The sequence below is a fragment of the Mustela putorius genome, unplaced genomic scaffold (assembly GCF_011764305.1).
Source record: "Mustela putorius furo isolate JIRA1106 unplaced genomic scaffold, ASM1176430v1.1 tig00000450_pilon_pilon_pilon, whole genome shotgun sequence".
In the NCBI taxonomy this organism is placed as follows: domain Eukaryota; kingdom Metazoa; phylum Chordata; class Mammalia; order Carnivora; family Mustelidae; genus Mustela; species Mustela putorius.
Window position 1 is genome coordinate 22,398,170 of NW_025421385.1, and position 21,346 is coordinate 22,419,515.

Sequence of the window (21,346 nt, forward strand, 5' to 3'; positions counted from 1 at the left end):
GGGGGCCCCAGTCCGGGGCGGGGGGGCGCAGGAGCCCCGGCGGCGGGTTCTGCGGAACGGGGCGCCAGGGCGGCCCCGGCGGGAGTGCTCCCGCCAGGCAGCCGGGTGGGCCGGGCGCCCGAGAGGTAGGTCTGCCCGGGACTCGCCAGCCGTGGGCGCGGGATCGCGGCCGTGTCGGGCGCTCCCCAGCCCTGCGCTCCCCTGTCCCGCCCGAGGGGGCTCAGGCCGTGGTGGGGGCCCAGCCACGCGGGGCCGGGGTGGGGGTGGGGGTGGGGGAGAGTCGCCTCCCGCCAGTTCGGGCGCTGCCTGGCGGCCAGTCTGGGCGATCGTGCCACCCCCTTGCCGAGGGAGGCCCGATGCGCCTCCGGTTTTTACTCAGTTGCAGCTATCTCCAGATTCGTGTACATTTTCTTTGCCTCTTTTCTATGTTTTCACAGGCAAAATGGTTAAAAATGCGTGAAATCGAGACATTGTAGTTCCCACTCTAATCTGTGCAACTGTGCAAAGTTAGTGCTGGGAAAGGACTTTCAAGATGGTTGATTCCCATTCCTTAATTTTACAGAGGAGAAAACAGACCCCGGAGAAGTAGCGCGGATGTTGGAAAGTCACCTAGCTAGGTAACGGTGTGACAGGGATGAGAGTCGCGGTCTCGGTTTGTAAGTCCACTCCTGAACGTGGTAAATGGTCAAATTCATTTAACCGTGTGATGTGAATCGTAGGTTCGCTTGGGCCAGGTTTAATCTGTGTAGATGATGAGTCCTCCTTTTTAATCATTATTTTCTTATTTCAGGCTTCACGCTTCTTGGCCTCTACAGAAAATGGCAGAAACGTCATCAGAGCCTTCTGGGCAGCTCGTTGTACACTCAGACACTCACAGCGACACTGTTCTGGCCAGTTTTGAGGATCAGCGGAAGAAAGGCTTTCTCTGTGACATCACGTTAATCGTGGAGAATGTGCATTTCCGGGCTCACAAAGCCTTACTCGCGGCCAGTAGTGAATACTTCTCAATGATGTTTGCTGAAGAGGGGGAGATCGGCCAGTCCATTTACATGCTGGAAGGCATGGTTGCCGACATATTTGGTATCCTGCTGGAGTTCATCTACACGGGTTGTCTCCAGGCCAGCGAGAAAAGCACAGAACAAATTCTGGCCACTGCTCAGTTCTTAAAGGTCTATGACCTGGTAAAGGCTTACACAGATTTTCAGAATAATCACAGCTCCCCAAAGCCAACGCCTCTGAACACCGTTGGCGCTCCGGTGGTGGTGATTTCTAATAAGAAAAATGGTCCTCCGAAACGGAAGCGGGGGAGACCGAGAAAAGTCAACAGTGGGCAGGAGGGGAAATCACAACTGGCTGCCGAGGAAGAAATACAGCTGAGAGTAAACAATTCAGTTCAAAATAGACACAACTTTGTGGTGAAAGAGGCAGATGGTGGCACACTGAATGAACAGATTCCAGTGAAAGATCTGGAAGAGCCCGAGCCTGCCTGTGAGCCGGGCAGAGGGGAGGAAATGCCTGCTGAGAAAGACGAGAACTGTGATCCCAAGACCCAGGATGGGCAGGACAGCAAGAGTCGGTACAGCAAGCGGAGGATTCAGAGGTCCGTCAAGCTTAAAGATTACAAACTTGGCGGGGATGAAGACGAGCAGAGTTCAGCCAAAAGGGTCTGTGGAAGGAGAAGGCGCCCAGGGGGCCCTGAGGCCTGTTGTAAGGACTGTGGCAAAGTGTTTAAGTACAATCACTTTTTGGCAGTCCACCAGAGGAGCCACACGGGTAATTGTCCTTTCGCAGCTTAGTGGGGCACGTTTTGGAGGGATGATGGTGATAGCATTCGTTGATTGTGCAACTTCCGGGTGATGGGCCTTATAATAAGATCTTTATGTATATGGTCCTGCAGCTAGTTCTCACAACAGGCCTGTGAAATAGGGAATGTTATCTCTATTGGACAGACAAAGAGACCAAGTCCCAGAAATAATTTGCCCATGTCAGCTATTTAGTGACAGAGCTGGGATTTGAACCCCGGTAGCCTGATGGCAGAACCCTGTTTTTACTTGGCCTCATTGGTTCAAGGCTTTAAGACCCGGATGTCATACTCTAGCCAGAGTTACTTGGCTTTCTGATTTGTAAACATTCTTCATCTTGACCGCTATCGCTCTGCTTCTGCCCAGGTCTGTGGGGACAACTTTCTCATTCCGCCATCTAGCTGTAAATGTCTTCTCTTCCGTCCTTCTGGCCCAGCACTGGCCAGTAGACCCGTTTGTGAGGACAGAAATGTTCTGTCTGCGCCATCTAATATGGTGCTCACCAGCCACGTGTGATTTTGAGCACTTGACATGTGGTGAACGTGACTGAGGAACTGAGTTTTTTATTTTAATTAACTGGCACCATGTTGGACAGTGCAGCCCGAGGCAGAAATCCCTTTCTCTTTTTGAGCTCTCCCTTCCTTAACTCACTCTGCTTTGGGTCAGGTTGTAGTTAACCAGCTAAACACCCCTCAACCTAATTGTAAACTTCAGTCTAGGGACCAGAGCTAGTTAAGTCTCCTCTCCTCCAGCAGAGCTAGCCGTGTGGTTCTCAACCTGACCACACAGTAGAATCACGTAGGGAGCATCTAAAACTGCCCGTGACTGAGCGCCAGCCCCCAGAGCTCCTGGTTTGATTGGGGCCTTGGTGTTTTTGAAAAATGGGTTGAGAACCCCGAATTCTGGCTCTTTAAACAAAGTAGACCCTTGGGAAATATTTGTTGCTCTGTAATAGAGGATAGTGTAGAGAGTTGACTAGTTCTGTAATATTTGTTAAGGGAAACAGCACTTGGATCTTCCCTCTTGTCCCCAGTCTCCTTACATTTTGCAGTGACTCACTCTTGCCTGGGTCTGTGTTCGACCCATTTCAGTGGCTACCAGTAGATCCATACAGTTTGAAACTCCCATCTTGCAGTTCCAGAAAAATTTTCAGGGATTATTTCACGGATAATATCTCCCATCGGTTTTCTGTGCTCTCTCTTTATAGAATTCCCTGGAATTTGGATGTTGAACCTCTGGACCCACCACCCTCTAAAGTACTTACCTCTTAATTCCCATCACTTTCAGCTTTACATTCTAGAGGATTTCCCCTTTATCTTTAAACTCTTAAGAGTTTTGTTTCTACGCTGTTTTACTTCTAGGAGCCTTTTTTTTATTCTCTATAAATTCCTTTTTTTTTTTTTTTTTTTGGTTCCCAGTGTAGTATCTTCCCTCTGTGAGCATGTTAATGACAGCAGTCGCTCGTTTGTCAGCCCCTAGCTTTCCCTTGGGCAGCCTCTGTTTTCCACAAGTTGACCTTTTTTCTTAGGTGATTAGGTATCTGTTTCAGCTACTAGAAGGCCTTCCTTGAATGGTGATGTTTTGAAAAATCACATTTAATCCTGTGTTGGAATAGTTGACTGCAAGCTGCTGGCCACCACGAGGGTGTGGAGCAGGCCTGTGGCCGGTGATGTCACTGGGGGTGGCGTGGCTGGACCCCACCCCATCCCCCACACCTGGCTGCGTAGCTGCAGCCCTCTTACCCTGGCCCACCACATTCCTGAAGATGTTCTGCCCTCCCACCGGAGGCTCTGGGCCTGGCTGCCAGTGACTAGAGCAGGAGCAGGGGAGGCTGGGCAGAGTCTCATCACCCCAAATGTAAACTTGGACTTGCTGTCCCTGGGGAAGTCCCACTCCACTGTACCTGGAGACCCTGAGTCCAGAGGCTTTTATCGTCTTCAGAGAACAGCCCACATCCTTTATTGGGGAGCGGGCTGGCATTCTGGGTCCTTGGGCCTTGTCGGGGGGTCTCAGTGCCTTTGGCACAGACTGTCATATATCCCCCTCCTTACCCCCTTTCTCAGAGATGACAAGTGCCACCAATTCCTGGGCATTGTGGAGGCTCTTTCTTGGGTTGTATCTCAGCAGTCCTCACTGCTGGCATCAGACTCATCTGTTCCGGCTTGCCAGACTTTATTGCTGAGGTTTTCTCTCCCGTTCTGGGCATTTGGGAGATGTGCCAGTGAAGAGAAATCCCTCTATTGTTTTAATTTAGGAGGAAACCAAGATGTGCATGTTCTTGCTCACCCTGACTTCTGGGGCTCTCATTCCAGGGGAGCGACCTTTCAAGTGTAATGAGTGCGGAAAAGGCTTTGCCCAGAAGCACTCCCTGCAGGTCCACACCCGGATGCACACAGGCGAGCGGCCCTACACCTGCACTGTGTGCAGCAAGGCTCTCACCACCAAGCACTCGCTGCTGGAGCACATGAGCCTGCATTCAGGTAGCTGGGCTCGCACCAGAGGGCCACCTGCCGTCGGGGTCCTGGGCTGGGCGTTCCTGTGGTCACGGTGGTCTTTTCTCCGCCTGGCGACATCTCCCATGTGGTGTCTGCCTCTACCAGGCCATAGTTTAGAGTTGTGCACAGTGTTCTGGCTTAACCTAGAGCTTATAAAACAGCTGCTGGGAGCTCAACGTACACGTTTTGATTAACTCCCAGAGCTTAGAAATTTTTTACTTGGGTGACTTGGGGAAACTTGAATTCTCCAGTTCTGCCCCAGTCCCCACCACTCCCTACTGCCTCACATACCTTTGCACATTTTTGGTACTGTGCTTTGACTCTGAGGTCATTTGGGTACGTAGGCAAGTCATTTGTATCATTCATGGAAAATGGGGACCTGGGCCCACCGTGTTATAGTTCTTTATAGTTTTTGCGGGTTTTAGTGTCTTGTTTTTTCTTTGGCAGGACAGAAGTCTTTCACCTGTGATCAGTGTGGAAAATATTTCAGCCAGAAAAGGCAACTAAAGAGCCATTACCGAGTTCATACAGGTACAATAAAGGGAGGGAAAAATTTGGTGGGGGAGAAACATAAATACAAATTACTTCTGAAATAGTAGGGTCCTACTGTGGAAGATAATTAGTCTTTAGGGAAAGAATCTTAAAAAGCAATGTGAATTAGAGGTCCTGGTGGAATTGTCTATTACCTTGTAATTTATATTTAATTTTATACTACAGTTTGGTGCCATATACAGAAACCCTACAGGATTGATATCTTTCAAAAGTGCCAGTTGAGGGGCACCTGGGTGGCTCAGTGGGTTAAGCCTCTGCCTTCAGCTCAGGTCATGATCTCAGGGTCCTGGGATCGAGCCCCGCAGTGGGCTCTCTGCTCAGCAGGGAGTCTGCTTCCCCCCACCTCCCCACCTGCCTGCATCTCTGCCTACTTGTGATTGATATCTCTCTCTCTCTCTCTCTCTGTCAAATTAATAAAATAAAATAAACTTAAAAAAAAAAAAAGGTGCCAGTTGACTAAGAGGGCACCAGTTGATGGGTTACTAATGGTAGTTGGACAGAAATATCCCCACCTCATAGCTGTCAGTGCTGGCTTTCCCCCACCTAGCTTCTTCTCCCCTGCCAGCTGATAAGAAATAAATGAGGGGTTGGGAGTGACATGGAGTCAGTTGGCCACAGTCACACCCATGCTTCAGGGGGGAAAGAAAATTACTTTTGGGGAGATTGGAAGGGGCCCAGCTCTCCTGGGGAAGCAGTGAGTTGCAATGCATAGGAAAATATTACCTGTCCCCAAATTAATAAAAAAAATTGTTGTTGTTTTAATTAAGGTGCCATATTTAAAGTGATTATTTTTCAGGGCAGTGCTTTAACACAAATCACTGAAGAAATGCAGGGAGAGAGCGCATACATGCACTGACACTTTTTTTATTGTTGCGACAAGGCCACTCATTACCGGAATGCAACCACTGCCATCGCAAGTTCATGGACGTGTCTCAGCTAAAGAAACATCTACGAACACACACAGGTAATAAAACTCCCATCTCGGCCTTCCTTTCTGGTATACGTCACATTTGCAGAGGGGTGAGAAGGAGTCCCCTCCTCAGGCTCCATTTATCACAAATTGGGTGGGAATTTTAGATGACCATTTAAAAGCCCAAGGCAGAAGGCTGTCAACACCATTCTGTGGGGAGATACTGACCCTATTTCTTAGCAATGCAGAGATGGCTTACTGAGCACTATTCCTGTATGAAAATTCATTTGAGGGGCGCCAGGGTGGCTCTGTCAGTTGAGCGTCTGACTCTTAATCTCAGCTCAGGGCTTGATCTCAGGGTCGTGAGTTCAAGTCCCGCTTTGGGCCCCACACTGGCTGTGGAGCATACTTAAAAAAAAGAAAAGAAAAGAAAATCCATTTAATACCACAAAATAGTACAAGTCTGAGTCTGGTTCTGTTCTCTGGTTCTCAGTGAAGTACACTAAGAGTGTACTTCAGTGCTGAAGATTACTGAGATAATTTTTTTAAGAAAAGAAAGTAAAACAAAACAAACACAAAGGTGGCATAGGCACCAAGGGTTTTCCCACTTGTTCCCCAAAACCCATACTTCAAACTTAAGCATCGCCGCCTCTAGAAAAATCAGCTTCAGGGATAAAGAGGAGGCAGGTCAAATTCTTTAATTTAAGAACAGCAAAGAGGGGTGCCTGGGTGGCTCAGTAGTTAAGTGTCTGGCTTTGGCTTAGGCCCTGATCCCAGGATTCTGGGATCGAGCCCCATGTCGGGCTCCCTGCTCAGCAGGAGTCAGCTTCTCCCTCTCCCCCTGCTTGTGTTTCTTCTCTTGCTGTGTCTGTCTCTCTGTGTCAAATAAATAAATAAAATCTTAAAAACAAACAAACAAACAAACAAACAGCAAAGGAAAAGTGCAGGTCTTTTAGACCTTTTGGTAAGGAGCACGTCTTACGAATGAACCTGTTAGATCTTCTAAGAAAAGCTTCCTTTTACAGTTTGGCTCTTTAATGTTTCACTTAAATTGTTTCCTAAAATTATGTATCAGATTAACTTATACTGCTTTGGACATTTTTTAATAAACACAAGTTCTTCTCCTTAAACGAATTTGTTTTCTCAAAATAAGTGGCTCATAGAGTAGGAGTTCTGTGAAAAGGGGTCTCTCTATAATCTTTCTGCGGATGTTATCATTAATAGGTTTTGTGACATTTAATTCACCCACAGAACAGCTCCTGGGTCCCAGGCACCGCTCTGTCTGGGTGCTGAGGCTGCAGCAGTGGTGAGTGAGGTGGCCAGAGCCGCCGCTGCAGGCCAGGGAAGACAAAGGACAGTGACTACTTAGCATGTTAGGTGGGGCCCGAGGCCATGGAGAGCTAAACGCTCAGGAAGGGGGTTAGGATGTGGGAAGTGGCGCTGCCCCTGTCTGTGTCTGAGAAGGCCTCACTGATGAGGGGACACCTTGGATATAGATCTGAATGCTCTGGGAGGGAGACAGCCATTGCTGCTGCACAGGGGAAGAGCATCCCATGCAGAGGGAACAGCAGGTGCAAAGCCTGGAGACACAAGAGTTTCCAGCTTGTCCGAGAACTGCCAGGCCGGTGGGCATCAGAAGGCTTCAGGTAGGGGCACAGCCACGGCAACTGGAGTCTGTGTAACGGGGCTTCTTGGTCGAGCAGCTGAGGCTCAGGCCTCAATCCCCTGAGAAGCTTTAAAAAAAGAAAAACCTGGTCCCAACCCCAGAGAATCTGAGTGAATTAACCTTGGGTAGGGCCTCGGAACTGCTAGGTGTAAAAATGTCCTAGGTGAATCTGGTGTGCCCTCAGGCTTCCAAACACTGGAGGCCACAATAAAGACTGGATTTTGCTCCCAGCGAGGTGATACGACTTAGAATTTGTATAGGATCATCCCAGCTTCGGTGTGGGGTGAGGCGAGCCAGGGGCCGAGAGACCTGTTCGAAGGCTGTTGCAGTAATCTGGGGCTTGCACAGTGTGGTGGCCGTGGAAGTGGTCCCAAGTGGCCCGGTCCAGGTAGATCCTGAGGGCCTGTATGTTCCTGGAAAGAATTTCCATGATTTTAAAAACTTGAAGACAGAAAGACTTCTCAGATGTTGTCAACCCAGATGGCACCGAATGGTAGGGTGAACACTGTTAGTATGTTTCCGAAATGGACCTTGACACGACGAGTAGGTCCTCAGTCTTTGCATCTGAAGAAAGGAGCACATACCCTGGTGTCAGCGTGGGCCCCAGCTCTGGTTTGGGAAGCCTAGGGAGGAGAATGCGGTGGCCTGGCTTTCACCTTCTGAGTGGTAAGAGTAGCTAACGCGGAGATGCTGACTTGCCCAAGCTGGCACCGGCGTGCCGTGCCTGGATGGAGCTTGGAGAGCTGTCTGGCATCAGTTTTCCAGCAGAGGCTGTGGAAGGGAAGCCCCGCTTCCAACTGCACCCACCCGCAGCTGTTACCTGGTTAAGTGGGATTTTGTTCGTTCTTTTCTTTAAATGCATAGTTCCCTTGCCTGCATGAGGACCACTTACTTCCATTTCCGGAGGATGGGACAGTCTGTCGGGTGTATGCGCGGTGTACAGACTAATGCCGAAGAAACGGTTGTTGAAACTTTACGAATTCCTTGTGGAGCCTGGAGCAGCCTTGTTTTTCGTGGACCTTAGTTTCCACTCTGGGAAATGCATTCATTCATCAGGGGTTTCTGGGACGTTGTGCCAGGCCTGATTCCAGGCACAGGGGTAGTGGGAGTGGATGAGCCCACCAAGTGCCCTGCGAATTGGGGAGAGGGATGAGAAAGAACACGGACAGTCTGTGAAGTGGGGCTAGCACTGTGGGAACACGGACGGGAGAAGGGGACGAAGGACTGTTGGCTCCGGAGGCGGGAGGGGAGGACACTGCTCTTGGTGGTGGTGAGGCCTCCATGCTGGAAAAGTGACATTTGAGCAGAGACTTGAAGTCAGTACAGATGGTGAACCACAGTGGGAATCCCCTAGGTGACATGTGCTGGGGGAGGGGTGCTGGGTGCAGGAGCCCCGCATGGGGCTTGCTCGGGTTGGGGTGTCTGGTGACTCTCCATAGGGCCTGGAAGGCTGAGCAGTGAGCAAAGGGAGAGTGGCTGGTGAGGTTAGAAAAGCTTAGGACAAGGACCGGGGCTGGGCAGACAGATACATGATGCCTTCCGTGTAGGCTTAGGGCTTTGGTTTTTATCTCCAGATGGGAACAGGGGGCCTTGGAGTGTTTGCAGCAGAGGTGTGAAATGATCAGACTGCCTGCAGGGTCACTGTGGTCGCCACATTTACTGTGGACAGCAGGGGAGCTGGGACAGAAGTGGGCAGACCCGTTCGGCTGCTGCAGAGAGACGGCGGTGGTAGTGAGGTGGTGAGAAGTGGTCAGACTGGGGTACGTTGCAAGGCAGACATAAATGTGAATGATGTGCAAGTCACCCCAGTGCGCCGATATTCCCAGAAAGGTCCGGTATGAGAGTTGTGAGTTATCTCAGGGTGGACTGTAAGGGAGTAAATGTAGTGTTTTCTCTCGTGTCCCGTGTATAATCATGTTCCTCCTCGTCTCTGGTTTTAAGGGAAGGAACCCTATCTTACACTTTCTCTGTATCCTTTTAGCACTTAGCACCCAGTACTTAGGTACACAGTAGGGTAAGGGCTTCATTCATTCATGCTCATCAAGGAATCGAGTAGTAGTGCCTTTTTTTTTTCCTTTTAATATTTTGAAACTGGGTGATTATTGCTTTTTGCTCTATGTTGGATGTATATTTCTAAATGCTGTCCCTTTTTTAGGTGAGAAGCCATTTACTTGTGAAATCTGTGGCAAATCTTTCACAGCAAAGAGTTCTCTTCAGACCCACATCAGAATCCATAGGTAAAGTTTTACAGATATTTTTCTTATATGGGAATCTTCAGTGAACCCTGTTGTTCAGTTGGATGACATATGTTACTTATACAATCTTTTTCCCCAAATTATTACACGGGTAGAACTTTCTGTGTAGTTTACTATATTTTATCTTTTCAATAAAGAAATTCGTCACTTGGGCAGAAATCGGGAAAGCTGGTCTTGGCCAGCGAAAGTTTGCATTACTGATTTCATTTCTTAAATTTTTATTTTGTGCTGGGGGCTGATCCAAAGTTTAAATCTTCAGTTAAAAATAAATATTCAGGGGGTGGGGAGCAGGAGGAAAAAAACAATTAATGTTTTCTGAATAAATGTTTTTGTTCGCACAACTTCCAGATTTGATTCAGTAGTTCTTCTAAGACATGTAATTAAGGGTTACTCGGATTTTTTTTTTTTTTTTTTTGAGAGAGGGAGGGAAGGAGCTGGGGATAGGGGGAGGAGAGGGGCAGAGGGAGAGAGAACCTAAAGCTAAAGCAGGCTTCACACTCACCGAGGAGCCCCAATACAGGGCTCGATCTCACAACCCTGAGATCATGACCTGAGTGGGAATCGAGAGTGGGAAGTTTAACTGACTGAGCCACCTAGGCCCCCTACTCAAGTTTTCAATATTGAAGTCAATCCCATGTACTTAAATTTGGCCACAAAAATCTAAAAGTTGGCCATGAAGATGAAAACAAAACAAAAAGGAACTTTATGTTTAATATATAAATATTTGCTTTCTTATCTAAAATACGGACTATAGAATCATAAAATGTTATCACATGTAGCCCAGCCCCATCCACCAATCTTTCTCAGCATCCCCACCTTTTCCCTTTAGGGTTAGAAACGGAAAACCCTGAAAAGCAGTGACTTGCTCTGACTCCTTGAGTTAGTAGAACGCATGACTTACGTCTCCCAGTTGAGTTACTTTTCCTCTACTCTTGACTTCTTCTCCCTCAGGAAGTAATAGACAGAGCTGTTCTTAAAGTCCAATGTGTATTTTTTGTAGAGGAGAGAAGCCCTACTCCTGTGGCATATGTGGCAAGTCCTTCTCGGACTCCAGTGCCAAGAGGAGACACTGCATTCTGCACACGGGCAAAAAGCCTTTCTCCTGCCCGGAGTGTAACCTGCAGTTCGCGCGCTTGGACAACCTGAAGGCTCACTTGAAAATCCACAGCAAAGAGAAGCCCCCGTCAGATGCCCCCAGCGGTCCTAACACCGAGGAGGTCAGGAATATTCTCCAGCTGCAGCCGTATCAGCTCGCGGCCTCCGGAGAGCAGGAAATCCAGCTTCTCGTCACCAATTCTGTACACAACATCAACTTCATGCCGGGCCCCAGCCAGGGAATCAGCATCGTCGCCGCGGAGGGCTCTCCGAACTTGGCGGCGGAGCAGGCTGCCGACCTGGCCCTGCTCACGCAGCCACCGCAGCCGCTGCAGAACTTCCTTCTGTCCGCCCCGCAGGAGCCCACGGAGCACATGCAGGGCCTCAGCGTGATCGAGAGCCCGCTGGAGCCCGCGCAGACCGAGCCGGTGCACGTAATCACGCTCTCCAAGGAAACCCTGGAGCATCTGCATGCCCAGCGGGGGCAGGCCGCGGAGCTGCCCTTGGCAGGTGCGCCGGACCCCGCTCCGCACCTGCCGCTGCCGCCGGCCCCGCCCACCGCCCATGTGCCCGCTGCCCACGTGCCCCCGCCCGCCCCGCTGAGCCCGGACCGAAGCTGACCTGACCTGGACGCGCCTTCTGGCGGTGAACCTCTTCGGTGCACCTCGGTCCGAGGACGGCAGGCTTTCTGAACCGCTCCGAACGCAGCCTTCGGGTCCCGGGACCGCTCGCTGACGGTCCTCCCGCTCTCCACCCAGGCCCCAAGATGTGCGTTTCGTGTCTTGTGTGCTGTCCTGATCTGGATTTAGCCTTCGATGTTGACGAACGGTCTTCATTGTCCTCGACATCTCTGAAAGTCGTGGGTAATTTTGATTTGGGGGCACTGAATTAGACTCGAAGTCTTGAGTGTCCACGGCCACAGGTTATATGGTCTTGCTGACCTTTCCAGTTAGCTTTTCTAGAACAAAGGAAGCCCAGTACTGGTTGAATGCGGTAGAATGGTTTGTTCCACTTTTTTATTTCTCAAAGGCAACACAGTTGCTTTTCTAAGGTAAGTCAGGGCTGAATGCGACAGATGACAATGCCGGAGAATCTGTCCTTCTACTATCTTCTAATTCCCTAAGACAGAGTCACTGTCAACATTTAATCTCTGTGTGGTACAGTGGGTTCTTGTGTCATATTTAAGGGAGATTCAAAGGCATAGAAACTGAAAGTCTGTTGTAACTCAAAATGAATATAATAAAGTCAAAAAAGTACAGGATTATTTTAAAAATTTTAACTCCGCTTTTCTGAGAAACACGGATTTATTTTTTTTGGATTTACATATTTTTTAAAAGCAGGTTATTGAAAATTTAATTTAAAAGTCTAATGAAACTGGATCAAGACATTCAGCCTATAAATTCTGAATTTTTGTCAGCAGTGATACTTGTTTGATAAAGTTAAGACTCCGTTATCCTGGAATATAAGATTTTATTCAATATCATTTAAGTGTCAAATATACTCTACTGAATTCTAATTGATCCTGAAAGTGATCTGTGCATTGTGTCTGATAACTTTCTGGAGATGGGACCTTATAATCTATTTTTATTGCCAAGTAGGTTAAATCTCACAAAATGGACATCTCATTTTAAAAAGTAAATATCATCACCTAATCTTAAAAATAATCTGAACCTCAGAGCCTTAGTAACCTGTCTATAACTGTGGTAGGATTTTAAATTTAATTGTCAAAAGTTGAAATTATGTGTGGGTTAGGTTTTCAAGCCCAGTGTACTTTTTGAATACTATGATTACTTTCTCTCAAGGGAACTGACAGAAAATTTTGGAAAAGAGAATGGGCACTAGTACATCTAAGTTAACATAATGCTGGTGGAGAGTAGGGCTAATCTGTCCTAAAATGAACTGGATCTTGAGATCAGTTACTTTCTTGCTTTAGGCATCTTTGATTTCTACCTGAATCAAGAAGGTTTTTTTAGAGGTTAAGGTAATACATTTCTTCAGGTTTGAGGGAAGATGAAAGCATTTTTTCCCCACATATTTGCCAAATTAGATTTGATTATATATAATTCACAAATTTCTAAAATGTGTATCTTAACATGTATTAGCCAAAGTAATGTTTAAATCACCCCCGAGTGGAGCCTAAGATAAAATTTTTACAAATACAGTTATGACCTAAATGCTATTTCAGGTTCTTAGTCATTTAAACTATCTACTTTAACCTTATTCTTAAAATGCAAAGTTTTTAGCGAGCTTTTCAAAGCTTACTGGCCCCGGGTTTCTGCTGGAGATACACGGTATTAACGTAAATAAATTTTTAACTACTCAGTCTGGAGAGCTGGAAAATTATTCAGGAAATATGGTCACATAAGTCAAGCTTAACTAGCTTTGTGACAGTCTACCTCTGCACTAGGAGAAATAGAATGTGGGCCACATGTAATTTTAAATTTTCTAGTAGCCGCATTAAAAATAAGGTGAAATTAATTTGAATAAAATGATTTAATCCAACTTGTGCCAAATATCATTTCAACATGTAATCAATATAAAAATATATTAATAAGATATTTTATATTTTTTCATATATTTTCTACTTAGTGCACAATTTGGATGCTAATGTTCTTTGGACTTACATGATCTGTATTTAGAGTTCATACAATTTACAATTGAAAACCTAGATTCACATACAGTTGCAGACATACTTAATTTTTTCCCAGTAACTGAAGTAATTACTGGTTTAAATTTATATTAAAATTAAAACCTGGGGCACCTGGCCAGCTCAGGCAGAAGAGCATGTGACTGTTGATCTCAGGATCGTGAGTTCAAGACCCACATTGGGCAAAGAAATGACTAAAAGAAAATACTGGAAAAAAAAAAAACCAACCCATTACCAGTTCCTCAGTCACACCAACCACACTGTGAGCTCTTGATAGCCCCATGTGTGGCTAGTGGGTTCTGTGTGTATGACACAGGCGTACCTATTTCTAACTTGAGAGCCGGTCTCAGCCATAAAAGTATCTTCTGTCAGAGTTCTGGTTTGTTTGACCAGCTGTCAAAGGGAGAGGAGGAAATGAGAGCTTTATAAATGTAGCCTGTCTTTAGTATCCCCGATACACATTCTGCCCTCTGAAATCCCAAATTCTAAAGTTCAATGTCTCTGTACCCAAAGTAAATGTCATGTACATAAAAATGTTTTCTATTGTTTGAGAAATTGCCGGCTCAATGTTTCACAACTTATTTTGTACTAAACTTGTACAGTTTTTTTAATTGTTTTAACAAATGCAGAAATACAAAGTGTGCTTCTTAGGATATAGAATATTATGCTTTGGGTTACTGAAATGCACATTCTCACTTTCAAAAGAAATGACTCTTTGGTAGAGGGCTCTTAGTAGAGGGCTAGACTTGGAAAGACTGGCGCTCCCACCATCAAAATGAGTTATTTATTCATTTGATTGCATCTGCTGCTTTTTTCTTTTTCTTTTTTTTTTTAAGTACTTAAGGACCATGCCAGACAGGGGGCTTGAACTCATGACCCTGAAGTTGAGAGTCACATGTTCTACCAACTGAGCCAGCAAGGCACCCCTACATCTATTTCTTGAAACTTTCTACCTCTACTCTATTTTATGCAGTTGGTTCCTGGGATTCTAAGTGTTATGAGCAACTAGTTAAATAATGCTGAAGAATATAGGGATTTTCTCATTACAGATGCTTACATTTAGGTTTTCATAAATTGGATAATAACGTCTGCCATTTACTGAGTCTTTTCTACGGGCCAGGAGTGAAACCAAGTGTGGTAGGTCTGTATCTTATCTTTGTGCTTCTCCACTTTCTCCTGTGTCATGGCACACAAAGTAGGACTTACATGGCAGCCTGCAGTTAGGGAACTCCAGGAACCCCCCCAGTCATGACTGGTCTGTTGGCTTTCGAGGGCTGCCATGACAGAAACTACAGACTGGGTGGTTTAAGGCAACAGAAACATTATTTTCTCAGTTCTGGAGGCTAAAAGTCCAAGATCAAGTTGTTGGCAGGGTTGGTTTCTTCGGAGACCTCCTGAGCTCCTTTCCTCCCTGTGTCTTCCTTCATGTGGTCTGCCCCCTGCGTGTTTTGTCCTAATCTTAGAAGGACACCAGTCATCACTGGATTCGGGTCCACCCTAATCCTAACAACCACATTTTCACTTAGTTGCCTCTTTAAAGGCCTTGTCTCCAAACACAGTCACATTCTGAGGTGCTGGGGGTTAGGACATCACCATGAATTTGGTGGGGGACACAGGTCAGCCCATAATAACACACATCTGGAACGAGGAGAGAAGCAGCATCCCGGGGGCACCTATACCCTGTGCTTCAGCACAGTCTTATTTTACTTAATCTTCACGACATTGTCCAGGGGCATGTAATGTGCCTATTTTGTAGATGAGAACATTGAAGCCCAAACAGATGAAGTCTCTTGCCCAAAGTCACTTAGTAACTGGCAAAGCCAGACTGATACACAGGGCCAGCAGAGCCCACTACACTGCTTCTACCAGATGGGCTTTCCATCACCAGTCTTTTGATACTTTAAGCTGGATTTCTATTTAAATACGGTCTGCTTGATGTAATAGGAAATTTTTGACTAAAATTGAGAATCTGAGGCACCTGGCTGGTTCAGTCAGTTGAGCGTATATACAGCTCCTGATCTCGGGGTTCGTGGGTTCAAGCCCCAAGTTTGGCATAGAGCCTACTTAAGAATTGATTTGTGTTTGACATTTTAGCACACAAACTTTTTACATAAAACAATTATAAAAGGTACATATAGTCTTTGTCTTATGGAACGGTTTCCATATTAATATTCATATTAGTATTTTACTACTGTTGGTTTAAAGCTTCACAGAAATGTGGGGTGCCTGGGTGGCTCGGTGGGTTAAAGCCTCTGCCTTCAGCTCAGGTCACGATCTCAGCGTCCTGGGATCAAGCCCCACATCAGGCTTTCTGTTCTGCAGGGAGCCTGTTCCCCCTCTCTATGCCTGCCTCTCTGCCTACTTGTGAGCTCTCTCTGTGTCAAATAAATAAATAGAATCTTTAAAAAAAAGCTTCACAGAAATTTACCTATTGGATGAAAGTTACTGCTAACTTGAAAATGCCTTAACATGAGCTTTTGTGAGCCTCTTTTTCAAACTCCTGACAGGATATTTTACATTTAGGGCAGACATTTTTTTGTTTGTTTGGTTTTTGTTTTTTGTTTTAGAGAGGGCGAGAGAGCATCAGAGCAGGGGAGTGGGGGAAGGCAGAGGGAGAGAAAGAATCTTAAGCAGGCTCCATGCCCAGCTTGGAGCCTGATGCCCAGCTTGATCCCACAACCCTGAGATCATGACCTGAGCTAAAACCAAGAGTCGGTCACTTAACCAACTTAGCTACCAAAATACTCTTATTTGTTAAGCATTGAGGTGAATTGTTATCCTCACTTTCCAGACTGAAATAAGCCTAAATTCTTAAGAATTGAAAGAAAACTCTTGGTCTTTCTTAAACAGCAGGCTTGGAGGAGTGACCCAAAAAAAAAAAAAATCCCCCTTGCTCTTTGTAAACAGCAGACGTTGAGGAATGACCTCTAAAAGATGCAGGAATGTCACTGTGATAGTTTATCTAGCTTTCAAATTCTTTGCACATAATTAAGCAACAAACACTTTTGTGGGCTGTAATATATATATAATATATGTTGTATATATATAACATATACACACACACTGTATATCTAAAATCATTGTCACTTAAAATGTACCACGTTAGGAGAGCTTTTTTTTTTTTTAAGATTTTTTTTTTAATTTATTTGAGAGAGCGAGAACACGGGAGAGGGAGCGTGCCTGGTGAGCAAGCCAGCGCGTGAGCAGAGAGGGGAGGGGCAGAGGAAGACGGAGGCAGGCTCCCCCCTGAGCAGGGAGCCCAGTGCGGCCCTGGATCCCACGGTCTGGGATCGAGATCTTGGTGGGGAATGCAGACGCTTAACCAACTGAGCCACCCGTGTGCCCTAGAAGACCTTTTGAATTAAAGTTCATTAAATCACATTTTCAACACAAAATGTAAGAACTTGAACACATTTAGGTAACTAACAAGACTTTGTAGTCTTTTTCTTTTCTATTCTTTTCTTTTTAACCTGAATCTGAAAAGTACTATTATATCCAGTATGACGTGCAAAAGGAGGGAAAAATTTGCAGTGGTCAAGTCAGGGAACTAACTTCCTTGGTCACAGAGTATGGGCTTATTATTTAAGTTTTAGTATCCACAGATTAGTATCCTAATATCCAGTAATATCATGTAAAATATGGGTTTGAAGATTTTCCAAATAAATAGTTTGGCTTTTCGTTTTCGTTTTTTTATCCTTGTTGAATGAGGTTAAACTGAAGCCTCCTCAGGCTAAACTAGAGTTCAAAACAAAACTCTCAACTTAAAAAGTCTCCCTCTCATGGGCTTCTAGGTGCCTTAGTTGGTTAAGCGACTGCCTTCATCTCAGGTCACGATTCCAGACTCCCAGTGCCTGCATCGGGCTCCCGGCACCACGGGAAGTCTGCTTCTCCCTCTGACCTTCTCCCCTCTCATGCTTTCTCTCACTCTCTCTCTCAAATAAATAAATAAAATCTTTTTTAAAAAATTAAAAAAATAAACACCTCCCTCTCAGATAATTCTAGTATGATTGAATGGCTTCTGGACAAATTTAACCCATAATCTTGCCTGGGCTCCTGCCAAGGCCTGAGCCGCCTTTTCTACCCCTCCCTCACACCCCTTTCTCCACTGGAAGAGCCATCTATTTGGGCTCACCATGGTGCCTTCAGTGGCAAGCAGAGGGTCTTAATAAATGAATGGATATTGTCTTACTAAGGCAAATATTGTTACCTCTGCTTAAAATCCTCCTGCCAATTCCCACTGTGCTCAGAAGAAAATCCAAAATGCATCTTCCTCTTGGGCCTCTTCCCCATTCTCACTTCCAACCACACTGGCTTCCTTGCTGTTCCCCAAACACACTCAGCAATATCCTGCCTGAGAGCTGGAGGCAGGTGGTTTCTCAGGCTTGGAAGGTTTCAGCCTCTACTTCCTGGGACTAATGTCTGCTCATCTGTCAGCATTCAGTGTGTCACTTCCTCGGGGAGACCTTCCCTGACCATCTAACTGCAGTTAAGGTGCCCTGTCCTGTCTGCTCACAGGACTCTACACTTTGGACTCAGCTCATAATTACATTTACATCAGGAAGTGAGTCTGCCCGGTCACACTGCAGCCATAGCTCCGGGCCCGGGACTGTGGGTGTGCTGTTTGACCTCACGGACCCACAGGTGGCCATATTACAGGGTGGCTGAGACACGTCATCCGCAGGACAACAGATGACTTTGCTGAGACAGAGAACCCAATGTGGGTCAAAGGAAATGGATCCTGTCTTAATGGCTTGGAGTTTAGGCCTTCGAGTCTGTACATTTCTTAGGGTCACCAGTATCGAATCACGGGATTTTAGAATCAAAATGGGCTGAGGAGGTTGAGTTCTTCAACTGCCTCCATTTAGAAATGGTAAGGCTGGAGCCTGCTGGTTGGTGACTTTGTCAAGGTCACACTAAGCTCGCGAAGCCGAGCTGGAAGTCTGCCCACACCTAACCCAGTCTAGACCGGGAGCCTCCCCATTGCTCAGTGCTCCTACTGTGTATCTTTAATAGGCAGAGAGTGAAACTCCAAGTCAGCAGATTTTTGGCACTGAAGTCGTTATTGTCCTGTGATCTTTTTTAAAGACAAATTTTACCATTTATCCTTCAGAGGGCCACACAATCCTGTCTGGCTGCAAGGGCAAACAAAGTCACCGAGTCAAGGGCCAGATCCTCAAGGGCCTTTGCAAACACACGAAGTTGGGGCAGCCCATTGTTTACATCTGCTAATGAAAGGGAAAGGCAGGAGGGGGTTCTAGAAGCCCGCAACCCATTTCTAGTGGATTACAGAATACTTGTGACACTGTGTATTTAAGTATGGGTGTGGCTGATTTGGGGCACATTTATTTCAAGCCAAATGACGAGTCACACTCAAGAGCTAGGAATGGCCCCGACTGGGAGGCTGCCCTAGTTTCCTGAGTGTGACCTGGCTGAATTCCCTGTCTCTCCAAGCAGAGAGCAGGCATTTCCCCTTGCCTGCCTTCCCCTGCCTGCTTCTCAGCTAGAGCTGGGAGCAGTGAGTCTTCAGGTTGAACGGGTCCCTGCGGGTTTCCAGGGGAAAACAAAGTGAGAATGAAGAGGAAGGGAGAACCAAAGGGCACCCAGCTCTTTCTGGTCCCTGGAGCTCAAGGAGAGGGACCCTCGCATTTATTCCTCTAATGTCTCTCATGTAACCGTGTCACTTCCGCAAAAAAAAAGAAACCGCTTCTTCTAATGCCAGCCTTTCATTTGGCCTACTGGCTCCACAGGGGTGTGGTGGAGTGCACACGGACCTGGGCCCCACGCTAGCTAGCTCTGCCACTTGCTGCCTTTCATGCTGCAAATTACAGAACCTCTGTGTCCCTCAGTTTCTCTTCCAGTAAAATGGGTCTGTTGTGATCACTGAAATTATAGTTATACTCATAGTAGCTACTCCATACATGAGAACTGATGTCTTATTAACTAGTTGAATGACCTCGACGACCTTCACATTCAGCCCTGTTTCCTTATCAAGAATTTGAGGAAGTTGATCCCAAAGATTTCTCAAGCCCTTTTCAGTATTGACAGTTTTGTGGGTCCTTTCTCCAAAGCCCGCTTTAATACCGGAGATCCGGACTCTCTCCCACACACCCCTCCTATTTGCCCTTTAGTAGCGGTCGAACCCCACCCTCACCCCCACCACACCAAGACCCCCTCGCCCTCTCACTTCTCCTACCGCTGTGGAAGCTGCCAACTGCCAAGTTCCCGGAACTTTAATCCGTGCCCAATGCCCTCAGCCCGGGTCTAGGGGCAGACTTGTCTCAGGGGAGCCCGAGTCTGGATCCATCGTGGGAGCCCGGGCCGGGCCGGGCCGTGGATCGCCTGGTAAGAGAGGTGAGGAGAGCACCTACGGACCCGCCAGCTTCTGGGAACTTCTTGCCCAGCCCGAGCGCCCCCTCCGCCCAGCGCTCGGAAGCGGCTCGCAGAGTTGGTACCGCGCAGGAGTGGGTGGCCTCGCCCGCCCGGGATGGGCTAGGTCCGCAGACTCGGGTGCCGGGATGCAGCCGCGGGCCGCGCTGTGCCCTCCGGCGCCGCGCGTCCGGGAACCCGGGCTCCTGGGTCTCCGCCAGCCACGCCCGGGTTGCCGACCCCCAAGCGGAACCAGGCGTCGGCAGCGCCACGCCCTCGGGCACCACCCAGCAGACGTGGGCGGCCCTGGGGCTGCCCCGAGCCCGGGATCGCGGCGTAATGAGATGCTAATGAGGCGCGAATAAACCCTCGCGGGCCCAGCGCCGGGCCTTAACTCCCCGCCCGGGCGCAGCGGGCGCACCGCCCCGCGTCCGCCGCTTTCCCTCCGCGTCTCCGCCGCCGCCCCTCCGTCCGCCCCCGCCCTCCCCCACCCGCCCAGCCTGAGACGCCCGCGGGGAAGGAAGCGGCCCCTCCCCGCTCGCCCGAGGCCGGGTAAGTCCTCTTAGCGGCGCGGGCTGCGCGCCCCTGCCCGCGGGGCCCGGGGCTGGGGGCGGGGGCTCGCTTCCGGGGAAACGCGCTCCGCGGGGCTCGGGACCTCCGCCTGGCCGGTCGGGCCCGTCTCCCCTCGGTTGCTCAGCTCCTCTCCAGACTTTCCTGTCCCGAGCGTGGACGTCCAACCCCCCACCCCAACTCCGGTGCCCGTGGTCCAGCTTCCTCTCCATCCTTCCACATTGCGCCCCACTCGCACATCCTTTGTCCTGGCCTTTCCAGCCTGAGTCGCCCCTCTTTACCCCTTCGCGGAGGCTTTCCTCCTTCCATTCCCCCGAACCCACTAGAGAGACCTTTGTCCTTCCTGATGTTCCGGCTGCCCGCATCCAAGTGACCCGCAGCGGGTAACTTTCGTCTCCTCCTTCCCCGGCCAGGCCCGCCTGGCTCCAGCCGGGACCGGTGGGGTGGCCGAGTGCGCGTGGGGGTCAGCTCCAAGGACCTGCCCCAGCGATGCCACCGACTTACCCCGTGGATACCCTCTTATTTTTCCCAGTCCCACCGTGAGAGGCCCCCCCACCGACACCCTTCAAGTTGCGTGGGGGCTCGAGCGAGGGAGAGGGGGGACAAAGGGAGGCCTTGTCTCGGGACATTCCTGGGAGAGCGCGGCCGGTCGCCCGGGGGCTGGGGCGGAGCGTCGCTGCGAGTGGGAGGAAGCTGGGAGCAGCTAACCCCGGCTGTCGTCCCCCCCGACCGCTCCCAGGCCCACCGGAGCTGCCGCCAGTCACAGGGGAAGTGTTTTAACCACAGTGAGTCAGAAATAGACCCAGCCCTCGGTCACGCCAGTCAGTCGCAACATCCTCCGACAGTCTGTTGAGGTGGTTTGGGTGGTGGGAAGTGGAACCTAGGGAGTTGGAGACTGGCTCCTCCTCTACCTCAGGAGGCAATCACGGGTGCTCTGGAGGACAGCTTTGCTCCCGGCATGAGTCGCACCCCACGCCCAGCGTGGTGC

General features: G+C 48.4%; 2 protein-coding genes and 2 long non-coding RNA genes across 15 annotated transcripts in view; 2 read left to right on the forward strand and 2 right to left on the reverse strand.

The window, feature by feature from the left end:
* On the forward strand, positions 1 to 12,048 carry ZBTB24 (zinc finger and BTB domain containing 24). Of its 9 annotated transcripts, none has more exons than XM_004753486.3 (8): positions 1 to 125; positions 438 to 617; positions 791 to 1,773; positions 4,115 to 4,282; positions 4,745 to 4,828; positions 5,730 to 5,813; positions 9,581 to 9,662; positions 10,681 to 12,048. In XM_004753486.3, the coding sequence occupies exons 2-8, from the start codon at positions 595 to 597 to the stop codon at positions 11,393 to 11,395; spliced, it is 2,139 nt and encodes a 712-aa protein (XP_004753543.1). In that variant the 5' UTR covers positions 1 to 125; positions 438 to 594; the 3' UTR covers positions 11,396 to 12,048. The 9 variants fall into 9 exon arrangements, 7 of the variants coding, with proteins under 7 accessions (XP_004753543.1, XP_044936161.1, XP_044936160.1 ...); XM_045080226.1 differs by having other exon boundaries at positions 10,632 to 10,742; XM_004753487.3 differs by having other exon boundaries at positions 20 to 125; positions 563 to 617.
* LOC123392126 lies at positions 6,442 to 9,585 on the reverse strand. Its single transcript, XR_006606826.1, has 2 exons — positions 8,318 to 9,585; positions 6,442 to 7,989 (listed from the first exon to the last, which is right to left on the reverse strand). It is a non-coding gene; the product is annotated as an uncharacterized LOC123392126 (long non-coding RNA).
* On the reverse strand, positions 11,491 to 20,240 carry LOC106005885. Its single transcript, XR_006606827.1, has 3 exons — positions 19,616 to 20,240; positions 13,745 to 13,815; positions 11,491 to 11,625 (listed from the first exon to the last, which is right to left on the reverse strand). It is a non-coding gene; the product is annotated as an uncharacterized LOC106005885 (long non-coding RNA).
* The window catches only part of MICAL1 (microtubule associated monooxygenase, calponin and LIM domain containing 1), a 10,525-nt gene continuing 9,417 nt past the window's right edge, over positions 20,239 to 21,346 (forward strand). For 2 of the 4 annotated variants that reach the window (XM_013056694.2, XM_045080223.1), the window contains exon 1: positions 20,239 to 20,340. The gene's annotated coding sequence lies outside the window, so the exon portion shown is untranslated. Of the gene's footprint in view, positions 20,341 to 20,435; positions 21,144 to 21,346 lie in introns of those variants that run through there. The other 2 variants (XM_013056696.2, XM_045080222.1) reach the window with 2 other exon arrangements.

What these genes read in the sequence shown, in the direction of transcription:
- ZBTB24 (XM_004753486.3), top strand. Translation starts at nt 595, where the DNA reads ATGTTGGAAAGTCACCTAGCTAG. An exon ending in GCACATGAGCCTGCATTCAG is followed by an intron (nt 4,283 to 4,744) that starts GTAGCTGGGCTC and finishes TTTCTTTGGCAG; the next exon opens with GACAGAAGTCTTTCACCTGT. An exon ending in ACATCTACGAACACACACAG is followed by an intron (nt 5,814 to 9,580) that starts GTAATAAAACTC and finishes TCCCTTTTTTAG; the next exon opens with GTGAGAAGCCATTTACTTGT.